Source organism: Lissotriton vulgaris, chromosome 6, assembly GCF_964263255.1.
Source record: "Lissotriton vulgaris chromosome 6, aLisVul1.2, whole genome shotgun sequence".
In the NCBI taxonomy this organism is placed as follows: domain Eukaryota; kingdom Metazoa; phylum Chordata; class Amphibia; order Caudata; family Salamandridae; genus Lissotriton; species Lissotriton vulgaris.
In genome coordinates, this window is record NC_141694.1 from 727,085,428 (window position 1) to 727,101,865 (window position 16,438).

General features: G+C 47.1%; 1 protein-coding gene across 1 annotated transcript in view; it reads right to left on the reverse strand.

Annotated features, from left to right (window-relative positions):
- SMPDL3A (sphingomyelin phosphodiesterase acid like 3A) overlaps positions 1-16,438 on the reverse strand; it is a 201,189-nt gene that overhangs the window by 91,208 nt on the left and 93,543 nt on the right. Inside the window, exon 5 of the mRNA XM_086926715.1 lies at positions 2,395-2,573. Coding sequence (XP_086782841.1) covers positions 2,395-2,573 — 179 coding nt within the window. The remainder of the gene's footprint in view (positions 1-2,394; positions 2,574-16,438) is intronic.

Below are 16,438 nucleotides of genomic sequence, written 5' to 3' on the forward strand. Positions count from 1 at the left end.
ACATGTTATATATCCTTTGTATTACCTCCTGTGTTTATCGCCCCGCCTATGTACCATAATGATTTTGTGCTCTATCATGATTTTATATTAAATAGAGTGAAGAGAACATTAGCCCTCGACGATATTGATCAGACCGATACTTCTCTGCAGCAATATGTTGATTTTAATTTTAATTTAGGTCTCTTCTCATTTGTTGGCGCTGCCCTAAATAGTAGAAAAATTAGACGACTGACACGTGTTGTAGAAGCTGTTGCTAATGAGACAGTTTTTGCTTTAGGGAACTTAACTGAGGAACTGAATGGTTCTAGACGTAGTGTTAGCTGATCATGGGGGTGCATGCCGCATTATCGGAAGTAGTTGCTGCGTGTACGTGCCAGATAATTCACGCTCTGTATATGATGCTATTTCTAAATTACACAAGATAGCTGCTGAGATACATCCTGATAATGGCACTTGGACCCTTTCGGTTTGGTTTTGGTTATTGCTTAGTACTTGGGGCTGGAAACTGTTAACGATCTTATGTATAATAATTGGGTTACTATTCTTTCTATGTTTGTGTATTCAGTGCGGCCCTATGTTATGTTCCATGTGCCTTTCAGCTTGTGTTCCCTTCAAACGAGCTATTGTTAAGAATGAACAAATGATTCATAGAGAAGTAACAAACATTATGTTGATAAATATTGATGATGAATATCCTGATTATGTCCACTATGAGGTAGCTTCAGCTAAACGCTAAAAGGGTCGTCTGTCGTAATTTGACAGTAATCGGGTTAGCGTTAAGCTTTGCTACACGAATTTCCCCTTATCTTGACTATGGTGTTTGGAGGCCATTTTCAGAAACACTGGCGTCCATTTTAAATGAACGTGCTGCCTCGTGGTCAGCATGCCCTTTTGTCCTTTCTCTGTACCACTGACCATGTAACTTGCCCAGCAAAAGGCTATTTTTAGTACTGGTCAAGCTTGCACATGCGTAGTCAAACCCTCTGTACTAGTGGACAGTCATCACTTAGGAATGTCCTTTCAAACTGACCAGTGGTGTTGTAACTCCTCCCATGAGTTGGCTGTGTTCCAAAAATGACCTTATATGTACTTAAACCGAGCAAATGTGCTCCGCCTACTCTTTTTATTACTGTAAAACTGTATAAAAGATGTCTCGCACCGATGTTCGGTGTAATACTTCTTGCATTACCGAAGGGTGCTGTAGGAATGTACCACCACCCCATGGGGTCTTAATAAACTTGTCTTTTGCATTTTCAGTTTCCGTGCCAACATCTGTTTTATGGTGTAGCGAGTTTGTAGGAGTATGTAGGCCTGAAGAACCCAACACCACAAATGTGTCCATTGTACAAAACAAAAGAAATAATCGCGTCCCCTATAACAAATGGCTTTATTACAGGAGAAACCTTGCCCCTTATTGCAGCCAATCAAGTTAAGGTGAATTAGATATCCCTCTTTCAAGGGCATTCCGGGTAGATTTACAAATATTTTACGCTGGGTTACTGTCAAAAAGTGACGCTAACCAGCACAAAACGTTGTTTTTCTAACTTACTTTCCAGTGCAAAACTGGTTTTGTGCTGGAAAGGACCCTAAAAGTGACACAAAACAGAGCAAAGCACTGCTTCGTGTCACTTAGCGCCAAGGGGGCTTTACATGGGTAGTACATGGGCGTTCCCATGCAACCACCCGCGCCTTTTGATGCAAAACCATATCTACAAACAATTGTAGACAGTGTTTAGAGCCAAAAGTTAATGCCACTTCAAAAAAGGCGTTAAGAGGAGAAATATTTTCATTTCTCCTTTCTTTTTTTACTTTGCATGTGTGCTGCACTGTGAAGCACACATACAAAGTGGAACAAGTGTATAAACTTGTCTAGGGACAGTATTTTGTACAGGAAGGGTACCCTTCCTGTACAAAACCTATGCTAGACTCAGGCATGCACCCTAACGCTATGACGCTAAGGTGTGTGCCTGGAGCACCACAACTGAAATTAGCCCCGGCACTAGTGAGAGGGGAGGAGAGAGCCATTTCTCGGTAGATATGGCATTGTCCTGCTCCATCCCTGTCACTCAACACAGTGCCTCCTCTTTGGATGCTGCAAAGCGCGTCTTTTTTTTTTTAAATCTAGAGCTTAGACTTCCTTCAAGTCACCCCCTTCATTTGAACCAACATAGGTCCCAATATCTCCCTCAGAAAAATAGATACCACAACACGCATGCACAGCAATGCAATGGCAGAATTATTTGCAAAAAAACTGAACGTAGAGAGTCAAGGACAGTGTAATGTACTTTTGTAATTTGTGTGTTAGAAGCCTCTTTTGTTGCAGAAAATCTATAGCAATGCTAGGCCCACTAGTGACCGTACGTGCTATCATAAGCCACAACGTAAAAGAATTACCATTTCCATCTTTTGGCGTGAGCATTCTAGAGTGTCCTCAAGCCATTCCAGCTGGTTGCCTGGGTCCGTCATGTTCACGGTCACATTGTTAGGACTGTAGTACAAGACAGTATTTAGGCTGATGATTCGTAAAGGATTTCCATTCAAAGTGGATTTGTAAATCTGGGAGTAGTAGCCGCCTGCAATAAAAGAACATACCAAAAAGTATTAAAATCCAGGGAAGGTTAAAGATATCAATATCATACTCTGGGATCACATCGCCTAACTTCAGAATAGTTATCTTTAAGATAGCAACTAGATTCCACAGATGATAGAAACACATTTCTCTCAGCTTTGTGATGAAGAGCGATGAGGTTTTATTCTTTCACCAAAACAATTTTAAAAAGTGAGAGATGTAGCGAGGTCCAACACTTAACAAATCAAGCACAGGAAAAAGACACATTATTTATTCTTAGGGGCATTGGCGAAGAGAGGCAATACCCATGCTGGTAGTACATTTGATGATCACACAATCAAACTAAAAGCAATTTATTGGAGCTAAAGTAAGCAGAGTTACCAAAAGACACACAGTCTATGTTCTACAGCCATGCACGCGCATTTATTACTCAAAGCCATAAAGATTTCACAGTTACCAATTTCAACAGCCATCCTGGAAAATAAGGAACTGCAAAGCTTTCACAGTTCTTGAAGGCCACAAAACATCAGTGCTGCTGGGAGTGGTGAAAGCCCTCAAACATTTCCTGATTTCATTCCGTCACTGCTCCTCTCTGAGATCTAAATTGCTCATTAAAGGAGAAGTTCATTCACTGCCTTTAATGCCCAACTGCCCCATTGTCACAACCGGATCCAGAAGAAACCAGTGGTTACTGGTCAACTAGAACTTCCCAACAGAGGGAAAAGAAAACATTGAAAGCTTGCCAAATCCTGATATCTGTTCTTCATTGCTGCTAAATCACAACTATCCAGAAAATATTTTAGAATGTAACGCCTCTTTTCTCCCCTAATATAAATCTCTTGCCTGGAGTTGTTTTCAGACCCTGAATAGTCCCTGGCTGCTTATTTAGCAGTTTTCCGCTGAGCAAACCAGACCTATCTAGCTGCCTAAGAGCCCCACACACATTACTAAACCAGCGGTTGCATTAAAATTACTTCAAGAATATCTGCTAATGTAAAATATTCTTTAAAGAGCTTAAGTTGAGAGGACAATGATGGGGTAGCAAATGTACAATAATACTTTTAGAAAAGTTTAATTTAGACATGAAGGACTGTGAAGTCCATTGTGTGGGGAAGTGGCACTGCAACAGTAAGGTCTTAAATTATTTTCTGGAGGCTTTTAAGTAGGTCAGACTTCTCATTGAGGACTGTAATGAGTTTTTGATCTCAGGGGTGCTTCATAGATTTTTGTTTCTTGAATGATCGGGTTTTCTGTAGCAATAGAGTGTGTGGGCTTCGAAGAGTGCGTTGACGGCCAGATATGTTAAGACTGTGGGCCAGATAGTTTAGGGTGCCTTTGTGGACAGCTTTATAGGTAGTCAATGATAGCTTGAATTGCCTCCTTGCTTTCAACCGCAGCCACCTTAGTGTGGTAAAAGTGATTGGCGGAGGTTAAGTGCTCATATTTCCTGGCCCCAGAAATGAACCAGGCCACTGTATGATATGTTGCCTTGAGAGGTGCCTTGTGAAGTTTGGCCATTCCATATAGAAGGGAGGTGCAATAGTCCAGTCTTGATAGTGTGAGCAATTGGCTCACTTGTTTGACGTCTTCTTCGGGAAGTAGGTTTTCGATAACTCTCACTAGTCTCAAATGGTAATGTGCTTTCTTAGCTAGGGCTTTTATCTGAGATTCTAGTTTGAGATTTTTAGCTATTAAGAGTCTACGAGATCTGCACACACTTCAATTTCTATGTTATGTTCTATAAAGGTGCAGTTGCTGATCCATTGTGCAAATGAATTGAGGAGTGAGAAGGGTAGAGACAGACAGATTTGTTGAAATACAGTCTCGCAGGCTTGATTTTAAGGTGATGTTGAGAAATCAAGGACTGAATTTCTTTGAAATTGTGCACCAAGGACCTGATGTAATCTGGCAAGAAATTGAAATGAAGAGATGAGTACTTTCAGAGTAAAAATAGTATGATATTTTGTACTTCTTGAGCACGGCAACCAAGAGTGCCATATATAGGTGGCAATTGTTGGTCATAGGATAGGGCCTTGGTGTACTTTGTGTGTAAGCTGAGAGGTGTTCAATAGCGAGATAGAGATAATAATCGTTCCAGAAGAGTGCATTCTATGCCCCTTTCATCTTTTCATCTTTTAGAGTGTTCAGGAAGGTGGATGGTTTACCATGTTCAATGCTGCAGAGAGGTCGAGGATAAGGAGAAGAGAGTCACCTGTGTCTAGTATGCTAAGAGAATCACCAACTATTTGTAGAATAGGTGATTCTGTGCTGCAGCCTGCTTGGTATACATCCAGCAGACTGTTATCCATGATGAACTGACTGAGCTGTGAGGCTACACAGCTTTCTAAAATGTTTGCTAAAAAGAAGAGGTTTGCGACTGGGAGAAAGTCGCTCAGCCCATTTGTGTCTGCTCTTGTTCTCTTTAAGAGGGGAGCAACTACCTCTATTTTGCAACTATCAAGAACAATCTCTCAGGCTTATTAGATGTTTTTTTATTTCTTTTTATTAATGCACACAAAAATAAATCATAAACACATACAATAAATACACTGGGTTGCATTGTAATTCACTTTGCATATAGAGACGTCCTCCTGATCAAAGATGTACAGCTATGATAACAACCAATGGTTTCAGGGATCTTCCGACCGTGTCGGGTCATCTGGCAACTCTTGAGGAGCACATATATCGCCCCTATACTGATTCCAGGCCCCCAGATTTTGCCCCATTTCCTGGGTCTCCCTCTGGCCACATACACCGCCCGTTCCCTAAACATACACCAATCCAAATCTTCCATCCATTTCCCAATCGTAGGGGGTTGAGTCGCCCCCCACAGTTGAGCGATATTACGCTTAGCCACCCCGCATGCCAACGTGGCCCACACCTTTCCATGGGAGGAGAGGTCAGATGGCTCCCAGACATTCAAGAGACTCCGCCGCGCCTCCAACTCAAAACTCACCCTCCACACCTCCTGCACCTTGGCATGATTAGCGGACCAATACCCTCTCAGAAGAGCACAGTCCCACAGGATATGGAAAAACGTTCCAGCCTCCCCACATTCTCTCTTACACACGACACTCTCCGCCAAGCCCATTCGCACCATCCGTGGGCCAGTAACATAGCAGCGGTGAAGGATCTTCAATTGAACCAGCCGAAGTCTCATTGGAATCGCAACGACCCTTGGTGAGGCCACAGCCTCCCTCCAGTCCTCATCCTCAAGGATCAATCCATCTACAGTCCATTGGTCTCTAAGAACCACTAGGGGATCCTCCGTATGATTAACAAGTTTTTTATAAATCAAGGAGATCGTCTTTGTTGGAAGATGCCCGTCCAACACTCGATCCTCCAACGGGGATGCCTCCGGGAGCGTCACGTCCCCGGGAATCCCGGCCCGCAACGCATGCCTAATCTGGAGGTAGCGAAACTTCTCGCTCCCTTGCAGTTGATATTGTTCCTGCAACGTTTCAAACGGGAGGACCCCATCCTTACCCAAAATGTCACCTACTCGGGAGATCTCAATGAGGTCCCATTTATCAAAACCCTTGGACTTCCATAAGCTTCCCAGGCGCTCAGCGTTCCAGAGGGGTGTAGCCAGTGTAATCTTCCCTTCCCACTTGAGGGAGCGATTGGCCTCATGCCAGATCTGCACTGCAACCGCCGTTGGTCCCACGAGGGGAAAACGCCCGCGCCTAGCATACAGTGCTCTATTAAACTCCCCGCCTGGAACCTGACCCCGATCTATAGCATAGCCGGGATCCAGCGGTGAACCATATATGGCGTGGTTAACCGCTGCCAACTGCGACGCCAAGTAATACTTACGGATATCCGGCAGACCTATCCCCCAGTCATACCACGGCAACGTCAATTTCTTGAAAGCAATTCGGGGTCTACCATCCCAGGGAAGCTGTCTCTGAAGAGACTCCACCTCCCTGAAATACGACGGGGGAACTGGGTCCAGTGAGTTTTGGAGCGCGTACAAAAAACGGGGAAGGGCCATCATCTTAAACAGGATCGCACGACCAAGAAGGGAGATGGGGAGCGACTTCCATCGGGTCACATCCCTTCGGAGCCGGGCGAGGGGTGGTAACAAATTGTTGGAGTATCTACTCCGAGGGTCAAGGGAGATAAAGACGCCTAGATATTTAAAGCCCACCGTTTCCTGTCTGACCGGACATCCCGGAGGAACTACCGGGGGATCACCACTCAAAACAAAAGGAACCGACTTTGTCCAGTTAATGGCGAAGCCAGAATACCTACCATGCACCTCCAGGACATCCAGAAATGCTGAAAAACAACTATTAAAGGAGGGTCAAGGGGAATATATTTAGAGACCGTCCAGACTCTAGGAACCCCTATTGGAACTATAAAGAACAAGAAGAGCTGGAAGGTCTGTAAAGAAAAAATGCTAAGTCCACATAGTCCTCAGTGAGAGCTACACACTTGGATTGCACTGAACCATTAGGCCTAATTAACCACACAGCAAAGTAGACAGTGATTTTGTCACACTGTCATGCACCTCTTTTTAATCTGACGTCCAGGTGAATAATAATAAAGGAACTTTTTTTGCCTCGACCGTCATTTTAGCATCACTCACTCACCTTTTTTTTCATTGCACTGCACTGTACCAGCACCGCCAGTGGCGTGGACACTTCCATCTTGTGAACCATAATTGCGTGATATCTAGCCAATTCATCTAGGCACGGGTACACCAACTTGGTTCCAGACGTCCTACATGACGAGGCTCCGCCAAGTGGGTGGGCTGATAGGATTTCTACTGTACACCTAGTGTCTAATGACCACTCGGGTCTGGTTCAGTGCAATCCAAGTGTGTAGCTCTCACTGAGGACTATGTGGACTTAGCATTTTTTCTTTACAGACCTTCCAGCTCTTCTCATCCAGAAATGCTACCAACAAAGTTCGAGGGGAGGTCAAATACAACAGAATATCATCCGCATAAAGCCATATCTTGTCCTCCCACTCAGACGTCCATCGGAGCCCCCTGATCGACCTGTCCCAACGGGCCCAGGCCGCTAGCGGCTCGAGTGCCAATGCGAATAACAGCGGGGAAAGAGGACATTCCTGTCTGGTGCCCCTTCCCAACGCAAAGTCAGCCGACCTATGGTTGTTGACAACTATTCGGGCCAGTGGGCCAGAATACAAGAGGCGGACCCAAGACACGAACTCCGGGCCAAATCCCATCTTACCCAGGACAACAAAAAGATATGGCCATTCCACCCTGTCAAATGCCATAGTGGCATCCAAGGACAACAAAACCTCCGGCTCATGTATATGTGAAGCTCCTCCCAGAACCCCATGCAACCTACGGAGATTGAGCGCCGTATTCCGGCGAGGCATAAATCCGGACTGGTCCGGGTGAATTAGTGGCGTGATGACCTTCACAGGCGGGGTCGCCAACAGTTTAGCCAAGACTTTAGGATCGACATTTAACAAGGAGATCTGCAGGTATGAAGAGCACTCTGTTTTCGGCCTGCTTTCCTTGTGCAGGACTATGATATTCGCTACACGCTGATCATCCGGGAGTTGACCCCTCTCCTTACTTTCCTCAAATATGTCTCTAACGAAGGGAGCCAACTTATTCGCGTTCACTTTGTAGAGCTCAAAGGGTAGCCCACTTCATCGTTAGTTAGCAGAGAGTCAAGGAATGCATTGTCCTCATCCGAGAGAGTGGGCATCGGAATATCTCGAATCAAATCCGCATTCTCGGCCTCTGAGTAGTTACATTCGGCCGCGTACACCTTCTTATAATAACTAGCAAACTCCTCCACAATCTCCTGAGGACTCGTAATTTTGTCCGAAACAGCGCGGTGCAGCACCGGAACCAACCGTGACGCCCAATCCCCCTTCTCCAACCAGGCAATCAACTTCCCAGCCTTGTCCCCGTGTTCATACACCCTACTCTGGATATCTGCCAGCTGTGACCTCGCATTATCCCGGGCCAAGCGCCAAGCTCCGATATTCATCCTTAAGGAGACGCAAGCGATGCAGTCCCTCCGGCGTGGAGTCAAGGGACACCTCCCGTTCCAGAGCAAACAACTCCGATTCCACCCTGTCCACCTCAGCGCGCCCCTCTTTCTTCTTTCCGGGAACGTACGCTAGCAGTTCCCCCCGGAGGACAGTCTTATACGCTTCCCACAGGGAACATTTGGAATCCACAGAGTCGACATTCTCTTGAAAGTATCTATCGGCCACACACACTATCTCCCTCCTAGGCGCCGGGTCTTGGAACCGCCAAGCACTAATTGGAGCAACCCTGGTCACATCACGCCCGCCCAGATCCAAACTAATCCCGATAGGTGAGTGATCCGAAATCCCCCTAGCCAAGTGCCGCACCTCCCGGAGCCACGCAGCCTGAGCCGCAGGCACCAGTACATAATCCAATCTGGAGAGGGACTTGTGCGCTGCCGAGACTTGAGTGTATTGAGATTCACCGGGGTTTTTAAACCTCCAACCATCAATCAAACCAACAGTTTCCACAAAGTCAGCCAACCACCTCCGGGACGACAACAGCTCCCGAGCCGGGCACCTATCAACCATCCCATCCATGACTGCATTAAAATCACCACCAACAATCAACAACCCAACAGGCAACGTAAAAAAAAAAAAATCCCCAGATCCTGAAATGTGTCAGACTGAAGGGCCGGGGGAACATAAACAGACATAAAGGTTACAGTTCTTCCCTCCCACATCCCCGAAATACCAACATATCTACCCCGATTATCGATCCAGGTAGCCGTATGGCCAGCGGGAAAGTATTCCTAATCAAAATCCCGACCCCTAGCGATCCAGTCGTGAAACCTGCGTGTGCGACCAACTTATAGCCCCCTCTGTGAAGAGCCATGCATCGCTTTCCCATAAGGTGAGTTTCCTGCAGCAACACCACATCTGGGGAGTGTCTCCGAATCAACTGGCCAGCCATACCCCTCTTGATCTTATCTCCCAGTCCATTTACATTCCAACTCAGGGCGGAGATCCCAACCACCCCTCTAGAGGAGGACATCACCCTTCCAGGAAATTTCAGATGTCGACACCCAGTGTAAAATAAAAAGACAAAAACACAACACAACAAACCACAATCCCAAACAAACCCCCTTCCCCCACCCTGCACCCCTGCCTGTGACAAACGCCTCATCCCCAACTAGCAGTGTGCCTGTCACCCCAAACTAATCTAAAATAACTAAAGGTAGTAAATAGAGGAGGGCCTACCCACAAGCCCGCCGCACCCTCCCCCTCCCGAACAATACCCCCACCCCCTTAGTGACTACTCATATGCTGTAACCTGACAAAAAAATTCTAAACAGGGGGTTCCATTATTCGCTCCATTAACTCCTCAAGATGCATAAGACTCAAGTCAAGGTCTCATGGGCACCAGTTCACCGCCTCATTGTTCATCGACCTCAGCCGGATCACCTGTCCCAGACTCCGGTCCATGGGAGCTGTCCAGCCAGTCCATCGCCACTTCAGGATTGTCAAAGAACCACACCTTACCACTGTACTCTACCCGCAGGCGAACCGGATACAGCATAGCGTACTTGACGCCCTTATCTCTCAGCCGCCGCTTGACCGACAAAAACCCCTGTCGTTGTTTCTGTACCAGCTGGGTAAAATCCGGAAAGAAAAGAATGGACGCATTCTCAAATGCCAACGGGCCGGTGGTGCGGGCCGTCTGAAGGATGACATCTCGGTCTCATAGGACGGGGATTTACCCCTGGCCTGGGCTTACCTCCAGGGACTCTTTGTGTCCGTTCAACTGTAAAAAAATTACTTAGGCCCTTGGGTTTCAAATGGTTCAAAATAAGGTTTTCCACAAAGAGATCCGGCGTAGGGCCCTCCGATTTCTCCAGCACCCCTAAAATGTGAATGTTATTGCGTCATGCCCGTCCCTCTTATTCATCAAGCTTCCTGTCGGTCAGGTCCCTCAACATCTTAAGATCGTGCACCTCCTGCTGCAGTACATTGACATCATCAATAAGGCTCGTGGCCTTGACCTCCAGAAAATTAACTTTCTCACTGGTCTTGGTGAGGTCTGCCCGCAGCAATCCCATCTCGATCGTAACCGTATCAAGTTTGCCGTCCATCGTCTCCATTTTCTGGCCCAGGGATGTCTGTACGCCTGTGATTGCGGCCATAAGATCCGACAGGGTGGGCTCCTCAGTCACCGGAGCGCCCTCCGCACCCCCTGCCAGCACCCTCTTGTCCTCAGTTGGGGAACCCTTGGGAAGAGTATAACGATCAAGCTTGTTAGATTGGATCTGCCTGGCACGCCTCGACGTCTTGGCCACCGGATTGTTCTTATCCCCTCTCGCCGCCATCTTGCCCCTCGACGCGCCGTCCTCCACCTCAAAGGAACAGCACCTCCATGTTCCTGGCAACCAGAGGAGCCCAGGAGCACCTTCGCAGCCCACAGACTTCTTTGCCAAGGGTCCAACCAGAATACGCCCAGGGCTCCACCTGGGGAATTCAGCCAATCTACTCGGGGCCGGCTCCAATCTGCACTCCCCCCGCGGAGCACACCCAAGGCCCACGTCGTGGTTCACCACCGCTGGGCACCAGGTCCAAAATGGTGGGGCCCCCCTTCTTCCTCACCGAGGCTCACAGCTCACGGTCAGTTGACTGGTCCACACGGGCCGCAGCACCCAGCAGTAGATTGACACCGGGCAGCCCCAGCAGTCCCCGGGCTCCCGGTGCCTCGGTCGTGCAGGCGACTATCTTCCAATCCCGCTCCCCTTCCTCAGGACACGCTGACCGAGCCTCAGGGGGTTAATACCCTCGGCCGCGCCCGCAATCACCTACGGGGGAAAGACTGCGACCGCACCGGTGCTCCGATCTCCACCCCGCAGTCCCGCCGTCAGCAGAGCGCCGGGTACAGACGCCGCCCAAGCGCCACTCCAGGCTCGCGATCCCTGGTCCAGCGGGCCGTCCCTCTGCCTCGACTGGGTCCGCGTACCAGCTGAGGGCACAGGCAAAGACCTCAGCAAGGTGGCGTCCCAGGACGGGGGCCCTCAGAGCAATGCCCCTCCTCAGCAGCGCTGGTCCCAGGCCGCCGAGCCCACCAGGGACCCGTGGCAAAATTATTTCGGACTCTGACCGGTCTGACCCTGTCACGCCCCCGTGCCCGCTGTTGTCGCACTACAGGGCGGGCAGGGAAGCACTCGAGGTCCCGGTCCAACACCAAACAGGCCGCAAAACCATCGGGCGGCTCACAGGGGCTCCCGATCTCTCCACGTGCCCCAAATTTCGCCACCTAGCACCGGAGCAGTTCCCCCACCCGAAAGTGGGACGGGAGCACAGGATGTATGTTCAGGAGTGGAGGGCCGGCGGAGCCGGTCCCTAAGCCGCCATCTTGCTCCCCGGCTCAGCTCCTCCCTCTTATAAGATGTTTTTAAGGTTGGTCCCAAATGGGGTAAATCTGTGTGACCTTTAACAAAGAGGTTCCAAATGTGTGATGATGGTCTGGTGTAGCCTACTGCCCTGAGGATTTCAGTGTGTGAGAACTTCTTGAAGTTTGACCAGGCAGTGTTTGTGGACAGCTATCCTTCAAGACATTTGCTTATTGTTTTGCAAGAGAGTTCAATTTTGACCACTTTTTCTAGAAGTTGTTTCAGGGTTTTTCAAACTCTTTCAGATTTCTGAATATGGTTGAAGTGGGTGGTGGTTGGTCTGTTCTTTCATAGTCTCAAAAAGGTTTGTGGGGCAGTTTTTGGTTTGATTTATTGCCATTCTAATTAAGGTTGAGTTTTCCCTTTTTAGTTAGGTTTTTAGGTTCTGTTCTTTGGTGGTCAGTGTTGACAGCAAAACTGTTCTGTAGCTTTCAGAGCTTATTTTGTTACGTTAAGGTCTTTTGAGCACAACTGAGGCGTTTTTGGCTTTTTACATTTTAAGTTTAGTGATAGGTTTTCAATAATGCTATACCCGAGTTTAGTGTACTGGTATGTAAGCACGTTGATTTCTTTGTCCTGCAAGCAGTTTGTAGAGAAAAGGAGACCAAGTATTCTAGGTTGTTTTTATTGATGTTTTTTGGTCTCTAGTTCATTGTTTGGGTCTTTTTTGCTTGTTTAGAAATGAAGTTGGAGGAGGGAAGAGTGAAGGGTAACAGGTTGTGCTCTAACCAGTCAATTAGAATTGGTGGGGATATTATATTATGTTATGTTAATGGCCTCCTATATAGCGCATGACTCACCCAGGGACATCTCAGCGCTTACTTAGAGGAAAATAAGAGGGAAAAGTGAGGTATCAATGACAGACAGATGGTTTAGACAGAATCCCTGTCTAAACCATCTCACAAGAACTGACAAAGGAGATAAACTATGACGCTCTTTATGTGGGTAGGAGTTAAGTGAGGCCGTTGTTGACTAGGAGGCAGGATACTAAAGTAACAGCTCAGATTTCTCATTCACCCAGCTGAAGTCACCACGGAGTGTGTTCTGGTTTCAGGAGCTCATTTGGCCATAATGAATTCAGTAAGTTGCTTTATGAAAACAGCATTGCCACAGAGGTTGTAGTTTAAGTTGATTGTGATTTCGTTTTCCCAGTACTTACTTCCACCTGTAGACTCGGGCAGGTAGAACATGTTCAGTTTTCAGGCTCTTGATTTACTGTTGTTTTTTATGCATTATTGCTACTCTAAACTCTGAGAGGTTTCATTCAGTCAAGCTTTTTAAGATCTTGCTTATAGTCTCTAATCTGATCTAAGCTCTCCCGCTGATGTTTGGCCACTAATCCACATTTGAATAAAGGGTATCTTAGGGGTGAAGATGGAAGGTCTAAAGTGGTGAGGTTTTGTTATCTATTTGATTGTCTCAGTGGATTCCATTTCCTTGTGGTTTTGTGGTGTGGTTCACAATTGTTGACATTTGTATAACATTTTGGAATTGCATGATCTCGCCAGCCCTTCAATGTTGTTTGAATGTAAAGGCTATCTAGATCATTCTTGTCTGTGACCTTAGGTGATGCACAGCTTGGATCTTATGTTGAGTGGATGATTGCAAGTATAGACTGTGTTTTTAAGTGGGATGGCCATGTAACCAGATTGGGAACAGGTGAGTTTGAGGCCACTGGTGAGAGCACAGCAGTGGTAGACAAAACTTACCTGTGGAAGATAAGCTGTGGGCTTCTGCACTGAAATATTTAGTGTTGAGGGGTTTGCTAGATACATTTTCAATCTCACTCTCTGTCTTTTGGGATGAATTCTTGTTAGTTTCTGTTGATCCCTGGTGTATTGTCTTCATGAAATGGCTCTCTTCATTGTCTTTGTTTAATTTCTCCCCCGTATGGTCTGTTCACTATTTGATGGGAAGGGGTTGTGTAGTTCGAGTTTGTAGTCTCTCTTTTTAGATTGCTTTTAGTAGGTAGACTCATCTGGTTTGCTGTAGATGTTAAGGTGAGGTCCTCACCTACTTTACAGCAGACTGTTGTTTTTATATCATAAGAAGAGTCTGTTATTGGGCAAGTGTCCTTATGTCTAGAAAGAAGGTCTTCTTGTATCCCCTTGCGTTCCATTTTGGTCACTGTGATTGGAGCAGTTGAATGTGAAAGTCCGAGAAGATATCAAACTGAAATGAGGCAGGAGGAGTTGTGTGTGGAATCTGTTGTAGGCCAACGACCACTGTTGACAAACAAGGTTCCAGTTATATTCTTAGTCATCTCTTTTTTAGGAAGGAGTGGGGCAACCTTATCCTCAATATTTGAAGGTTGTCATTTGGGGCTTATATCATTATCTTGCCATTATTGCAAATTGTAATGGTGACATTGACACTGAAAGTGAAGGCAGATATAATGTTAAGTTTTCAGCCAAATAAAATCTTTGAGTTTTTAGAAACCTGTATGCTGTTAATGAATATTTCAAACCCAAATAGTAGGTCTGTTTTGTTGTCTCCATTCTGCAGTATTTGAGTTTTAGGGATTTCTTTGAGGCTTTGTGTGTGAAGTTATTATTGGCATTGTTTGAAAAACCCTTTGGGTACTCAATCGAAAAAAGTAAGCACCCTCCTTCATAAGTATAAAAGTGGGTAGGAAGCACACTGCCTGGCACATTAATGCACAATTCTATGTCAGGCCTGGATGCGAGGATTAGGCTTCAACTTCTTTAACTTTTATTAAACAGCAGTCATTAAAAGTATGTATCAACATTAACCTAAATTTCTCATAATTCCTTAGGAAACAAAAGAAAAAGAGGGGAGCCCGTCCTTGCAACATTCCACAAGGACAGTCTATCCTTCTCTTTCTTTGCTGTTCCAGCAGCCTTTGATAAGTGTACTCCTCTGTGTAATTCTGATGCTATTTCTCTAGATGCTAATGCTTTATTTTGACATTTAGGCATTGTTTATCTGATCACAGATCGTAATGAGCGTTTTCTAGCTGCAGCGCTTGCTTACATTGCTTTTCCCTTTCAGTGCGGCCACAGATATGTTTCTCGTTCCTGTGCGGCAGCTTTCATATCACCCAGCTCTTAGCGCAGTGCGGTCATCCAGCCCTGTAGTGTTGGGCACTAGGCCCGCATTACGGTGAGCATGGAGACGCTGACCCAGGGTATTAGCTTGGCAAACTGGCCACGAGCACGAGTGCTAGGCCCCTTTTATTAACTGGGTCATGTGACTCGTGACACTAGTGGTTGGTGGGTGTAAAGTGTGGGTTACATCATGTAAACAACTAGACCGTGTCCAGCAGGACACTACATTCCTCCCCAACTTTAATAAAAGTTGAGAAAAAACAAAGTCCGAACCTGTGGGAGGAAAAATACAAATATATGCAATCTCATAACTTTAGAAGAAGTCTCTTCAGCTGCTTTGTAGATGACGACGGTGGAAACTTTCAGCTGAAACAATCGCTCTCTTGGGCTCGGCGTCCTGGTCTTCGGTGGGCGTGCTCTTCTGGACTTGCGCCATGGCAGTATGTTCTTCAGTCCATTGAGATCTTGCTTTCGGGCTGACGCTGAATAGGACAACCAGATGGTGGACTTGATGGAGGTTGTCTTATACTGGTCCGTCGGGTTTCTTCACTGTAGGCAGCTTGGTTTCATATTGCAAAGGAGGGAGAGGTTGAAAGGCACCCCTCTCACTGGGACGCCCTTCTCGCGGGTATTCCCCTGCCACGAGATGTCCCGGAGGCCTTCTTCTTCAGGTTTCCGCTGGGCAGGGTGTTCTCTGCAGCGTTGCTCCAACTCCACAAGCCGGTGTGAGTGGAGGAGGCGATGAGATTACTACCATGCATCCGTAGCTCCGCCTGGAGGGTGGTTGTTAACTCTTTCCTTTGCGCACAAGTTCCCCTTCTTCCTGGGACGTGCAGGGTAGACGGCGACGGATCCATCTCTCGTGTCGGGACCCTCTGCCACCGTTGTCCCTGAGGCCTTTGCCCCTTGGATATCCACGGGCTGGTGTGGAGTGGTCAGTTTTCCTTCTGCCGGACGTCTGAGCGCTCTCTGCATCCAGGCTTCCGCTCAATCCCAAAGGTGGGTGTTGCTGATAGTCCAGCCTGTTCCTTCCTGCAGTCGACGGGTTGTCAGAGGACTTGTAGGTAGAGGCCTGTTCCTCGCCAAGTGCTACCGATGTTCCCTTTGACTTGTAAGCCCTTGTATTCGATGTGGCACATGTCACCTCCTCTTCTGGTGGGTGTGCAGACTTGTCGCACCTCTCCTCACCTTTCTGGGTGTTGTTGTTCTTAATGGCATCGTGCCACATGACTCCTTTCTTCTTCTCTTTCCTTCATGGCGTCGTGCCCTTCTTCTCTGCTTTCCTTTTCGCGACGTGGTATGGTCATCTCGCTGCTCTTGTCCTCCTGACCAGGCTTCTCCAAGCGGCGTGCACTCCGCCCGTTTCCCTGTGGTCTTGTCCCGGCTCTAGGACACTGTCTTCTTTT